At 35.9% G+C, this 6,000-nt stretch overlaps 1 protein-coding gene across 5 annotated transcripts in view; it reads right to left on the bottom strand.

Annotated features, from left to right (window-relative positions):
• Positions 1 to 1,371: 1,371 nt before the first annotated feature.
• PUS7L (pseudouridine synthase 7 like) overlaps positions 1,372 to 6,000 on the bottom strand; it is a 19,053-nt gene continuing 14,424 nt past the window's right edge. For all 5 annotated transcript variants that reach the window (XM_030548922.1, XM_030548920.1, XM_030548921.1 and 2 more), the window contains exons 7-9: positions 4,929 to 5,209; positions 3,835 to 3,888; positions 1,372 to 3,154 (exon numbers count right to left, since the gene is read on the bottom strand). In XM_030548922.1, the coding sequence (XP_030404782.1) occupies positions 2,825 to 3,154; positions 3,835 to 3,888; positions 4,929 to 5,209 (665 nt within the window). In that variant the 3' untranslated portion in view covers positions 1,372 to 2,824. The remainder of the gene's footprint in view (positions 3,155 to 3,834; positions 3,889 to 4,928; positions 5,210 to 6,000) is intronic.

Raw genomic sequence — 6,000 nt, 5'->3', positions numbered from 1 at the left:
ACAAGGAATGTAGGACTGGATTTATTAGCTGAGTATAATAGGCCAAATCCTCAGCTGGTGTAAACTGAAATCAATATAGAAGTCAGTAGAGCTATGCAGATTTATACCAGCTGAGGATCACAAAACATGTACCTGATTTCTAAGGAACAGAAATATAATCATATGAAGAAGCTTTTTGCAATGTGAATGTAATATAAATCCATTCCATTCTGAAATCTCCGCACATTCTGATTAAAATTAATAAGATTTGTCCAATCTGAGTCAATAAAAATTGCACAGATAAAGAAAATTTGAATTTTCTCCATTAAAAATGCACATTTATCATCAATGACTAGAAACGTCAACATGCCACTAAGATTAAAACCTCTTTTGTTAGGAAAAAATTCAGAGCCTGTCTTCACTAGTGTTAACAAAATGCCTACTAGGTTTATCAAGGGTGAATACCAGTAGAAACGCAAAGAATCAAGACAAGGAGTGATCAGCTCTTTGATCTTTCCTTCTTAAAATCAGACCTGTGCAGTGATTATCCTTTTGTTGTATTGCTAAAGCTCTTGTGCTTACACAGAATGGCTTTAAGAGTCCAATACTGCATCCCTTTCTCAGGCAAAACTCTCATTAAAGTCCATAGTTTTTACATAAGTAAGGGTTGCAGAGTTGGACCCAAAGGATATATATATGAACAAACCTATTTTTTTGCATATTTTTACACTGAAATATTTCTGACTTTTTTTTTTAAATATACAGTAAAACTAAGCAGGCAGAAGATTATCATATATACAAACAATTTAATTACTACCTTGACTTCTTCCAAGTAGAATGCTTCTATTGCAGGAATTATATTTATGGATATCAGAAAGCTAGCTCTTTCCGCTCAGAGTTGCTGAAAGGATGATTTGCTTAAGAAGATTAGTCCTTTCAATGCTCAGTAGTATTGGACAAATGAGCCTAAAATTACTATAGATTAACTCCATTAACATCTTCTTCTGAACATTTTTAAAATGGTAGACCTTTCTGTGAAAAATCTTTTAATCTAACCTTTTATGTGTCCCTTCAAATCAAGTATCAGCTATTAACACACACATTTAAATTTCATTTGTTGTGTTGATGCCAGTAAAAACCGATGATCCTCAAAACTATTTTGAACCAAGCAGTGAAAGCACCAGTCTGATCTCAATAAAAATTCATCAGCTCTAGTAATTCCCTCCGAGTGATATAATTCAGCAAATCTAGTGAAGACTGAAGTGGATGTACTGTAGGAAAACATGTTTAGGTTTGGTTTCTCAAGTGATTTGTTGAATCTTTAAGCAAGTTGTTAGTTTTCACGTAGGTTTTACCTTAATATGGTGAAATGCATTAAAAGTGACACGTTGCAATAGTCACAATAGTTTATTTAGTGTACAATAACACTGCAAATATTACTGGCATAAGAGTTTATTTCCCACCTGACACTTCAGTGCCAAATCCTGCAATGCTTACTTATGCCTTACAAAGACAAACACAATGGGGACCTGATCCTTCATTCTAGATGACCATTTTTACACCTCCATTGAAGTCACTGGAATTACACTTCTGTCAAACTGGTGAAAAGGAGTGATGAATCAACCCTGGAATATTTGCCTTGCTAAAGATTGAGCAAGAATTACAGGACTGGGGTCACAGACAAAAGTAAATCAGTGTTGTGTTTACCAGAGTCTGAGAAAATTGAAGCATTTGTAACTTACACATCACTTCTCTCAAAAATGGCCAAAGTAGTTCTCTTCCACTGGTTATTTTTAAGTCACAGTGCCATCTACAGATTAAATATAACATATGTAACTCAAAGCTTTTGTGATAGTTTTGCTTCTTAGTTTATTATTCAATTTTCTGCCCTTCCATGCCAATATCATCTTTTTACAAACTTCTTTCACAGAAGAATTTTATAAATAACTTTTAACCGTGATAATGGCAAGGTTCTAGTGACAATCACTGCAAGATTTCCTCACAACCTTAAGCTTGTGCAGTGAGCAGGTTTGACCAGCAACGAGCACACTGCCTGAAGTCAGAAAAAAAAACATTAGTACTCTTCTGTAAGTGTATTAATGGCATGCTTACCCCTGGGTCCTGAAGTTCCTGTTTACATACATTTTTATTTTGAGCCTGTTTTTTTTTCTTCAAATTTCTCAGTACAGGAATGACTGACAGACGAGCATGCTGTGAGCTTAAAGAAGCGTCCTACAATCAGCAGGATTACTCAGCACTATTACTCACCTCACATATCCTTTTAGCTCTGGAGTCATATGCACAGCGAAAACAGGTGAGGATGAATGGGACTTAGAACTCAGCAAGGTTTCAACAGGCCTGGATGTTCACTATGATACGGCAGCTTTCCTAGTAGACAGATAGTACTAGATTGTAAACACGTTGTGGCAGAAGCGGTCTTTGTGTGTCTTGTACAGCACCAAATATATAACCAGCCCTTAAGATGGTAATAGAAAAGGCAAGGAGGAAATGACCATTCACCATATTCCCCTTTCTCCAGAATCCAGCTTTGGTCATGCGATGTAAAGCTTGTGCAAATATCACTGGTTAAAAGCCAGACCTGCAGCTCTTGGCTTCTCTAAGTAAGTATGACATTATATATAGTTTAGTATTGTTTGGCTCCAATGTACTCAGGACCACAAATTTAGTTTTAAAAACAAAGTAATAAAACCCTAAGTAATTCATTAATTCTTTCTGAACTACACTGTACATGATGAACAAGATTAGCTTTCCCTATTTTATGGGCAACATATATAAAATACCTCCATGGATTATGTTACTCCTGTAACTTTTTACTATGAACATTCTAAAGGTCACATTTCATTATTTCCCTCAGACAAACAGTTGCATAACATGACGGATCAAGGTCAAATGACAAAAGAAGAGATGCTTGAGATTCATTTAGGTGACTGTCTTCTTCGGTTTTGATTTCCTTTTCATTGTCTTCTAAGAAATGATATGACAGATTGTGGATATATTTCAAAATGTGTCTGTAGCATCCAGGTGTGTTCAGCTGTAATGCAGACACCCTGAACCTGCATGTCTGCAGCCCATCCTTGGCAAGCCTTTCATGGTACCACTGCCCAACTTTATTATTGGGATACTTGATACTGTGTCCAACCATTGGAAGAACCACCTCAAGGGAAAAAATATATATATGTGAGCCACAAATGTGTTTGAAACAAAGCCACCACTTTCCCCTTTAAAATTTAATTCCTTTATGTTTTAGGGCCTGATTCTGCAAAGAAACCACCTCGCTTCCACACCATAAAAGCCCAAGCAAGGCTCTGGAGGACAGATATTTGAGGCTTAAACTGAAAGGCACAGAAGCCCATCAAAATGCCAGTACTCTAATAACAGACTACAAACGTACCAAACTGATTGTTTTCTGGATTGTTCTGTGATATAGAAATACAGAATATGTTAGCATTCTTTGTAAGTCTCCAAACCCTCGTATCTTCAGCCTTTTCATACCCTGACCTTCAAATACTCTTGATGCTTCTCCTAGCACGGGAGGATTGAAATAAAATGTTTCAAGAAAACTACAATTAGTAGTTTTCTAACATTCAATTGACAGTAACAGTGCACAAAAAAGCACTTCCAACTACGATAACATTGCCCTTATGTTCAGTACACGAGTGAAGACTTTCATCTTTGTGTTTGCTGTGAGTCCACATTAATTTCTATGCCAATTTTCCATAAAGGTGCACTCTGAAGAGAAATAAAACTGCACCTGTAAGTTAATCAGATTTTAAAAACAAAACTCATCATCATTAACATATAGGGCCTGAAACATGATTTTTCAAAGAAACTCACCTGATGTATTGCATATTTGTTAGTGGACTCTTCTGGAGCAGTTACTACGTGAACCTGGTATAAAATGTTTAAAAAAAATACTTACAGCTTGACAAACAGTAGAAAAACTATATTATGAACCAATCACATATTTGTCTTATCCCATCCTCTATTAAAATTAAGAATTAAGGCCATTTGACTACTCCAAGGAGAAATTGTTTCACTCAACAAAAAATTAGAAGTGTTTTACACAAAGTAATCATTTTATTAGTACAAGGCCTTGCATTAAATATAAACTAAATAAAACTAATGTTAATTACTGTTGATGTACAGATCTACCACTATAGTTCTAATATGCTTGCCCATCTCAAGTTCAAGGTGCCAATGTAATTTCATGCTAGAAGATTAATGTGGTAACATTCACATTTAGCATGAGAACCATATTCCATTGTTTAATATTAAATTTGATCGCCTAGCCTTCCATTGAATTGGGTCTATCAGTTTATTAAACTCACTCTTTTTTTTAATAACATTTTGGCAAAATCACAACGAGCATAGAAAGCTACTGTTTTAGAGCTCTGAAGGTTATTTACAGTGACTTCTAAGCTGCTCTTGCTCACAGAAATATCTACAAGAAATCCATTCTTCAACTAAACAATTTGGGTGATATTCTGGCCATTGTGAACACCATTACAATAGTGCTAAAATTCCACACTGGTGCTGATACATGGGGGAAAGACGGCTGCCTTTTAGGTCCTCCATGACCAGATCCACAGATGGATGTAACAGAAAATAGTTCAGAGACATCACTTATGTGTAACCATTCAGGACAAGTCCAGGTCCCTACAAACACCTTCATGCATTCCTACTCTTAACATGAGTACTATGAACAGTCAGGACGGAGAAGAGCTTTTATGGTGTATAGAGCATGTATGCCTACCTGTGGGGAGTTGAGGGAGGGCTAAGCCACTCCACAGTAGCCAAAGGTAAGTAGTAAAAGTAGCATAAATGGGTTAGAATGTTTAACTAAACATAAAAAGCAGAACTCCTATATCTTAAGCTATTTAAGTGTGTTAAGCTAACTTTTACAAGAAATATTTTGTAAACTCACTCACTTTGTCATTCAGAGAAGAATTTTCATCAACATTTTCTTCAGAGAGGACCAGATCACCCTCCACTACTTTTGAACCATAGGTCATAAACCTAAAAGATGTGGCTTCATTCCAAATTTTACTGCAATATGCATGAATGTAGAATATACGCATGGAATGAGGAATGCTGAGCCATCCTCGTGTACAACCCTCATGGTTTACACCATAACGATTCAAGGCACGAAGCAACATCTTCTCTCTTACTTTAAATTCAGGCAACATTGCCAGGGTTCCCTTTGCATCATCTGAAATAAACAGAAATCAACATTGGAACAACAGTCTGCTTTTCAAACAGTCTGTTGGAAAGTGAAAAACTTAAATAAAAGGATAAATTAAATCAGATGAGGAAAAGGATGTCAGACTCATTTGTTCACACTAGTTTTTATTGTTTTGTTTATTATTCCCTGCCTTTAACTTCTCATGTCAGATAAATTCCATCTTATCTACCTTTTAACCCATGCTAATTAACTCCATTTTTGGTAATTTACATTAAATATAAATTAAACTGGCTTACTATGTTCATTACTTCAGTCCAAAGAGTTTCTAGTTCCTTAGAAATAAAAGCATATCACATCATTGCTAGCAGAGTGTTCTTACACCATGTAAGTAACACATGAAAGAGAAGTGTATTACTATCAAAGAACATGAGATACTCAGACGTAGGCGTACATTGTCAGAAGATGGACCTCCCTTTTGGAAGCACCCACAAAATGTACACCAGTATTAGCACTTGCATTGCTAAGTACCCTGATTCGTCAAAGCAACGTAAGCACCAAGTCATTTTTGTAGGAAAAAATAATGTGCTTGTTTTATTTTGTAGATGCAAACTGCACTTGACAACAGGGAGTCTGAGCCTCAACCTGGATAGAAACGTACCCCTTTGTGTTAATATTTCCTTCTTTCCTTTGTAATTTTATCCAGATTTTCTCTTTGATGAGAAGTCATTTGTGTAGCCTTTTATTTCGTGCTTTGGGAAAAGATAAGCATTTGTTTTCAGAGTTCAGATCAATGCCTTTTCATGCATCATACAACACAC

This window comes from Gopherus evgoodei, chromosome 1 (genome assembly GCF_007399415.2).
Source record: "Gopherus evgoodei ecotype Sinaloan lineage chromosome 1, rGopEvg1_v1.p, whole genome shotgun sequence".
NCBI classification, from domain to species: Eukaryota; Metazoa; Chordata; order Testudines; family Testudinidae; genus Gopherus; species Gopherus evgoodei.
This window is presented reverse-complemented; position numbering and strand designations above follow the sequence as displayed.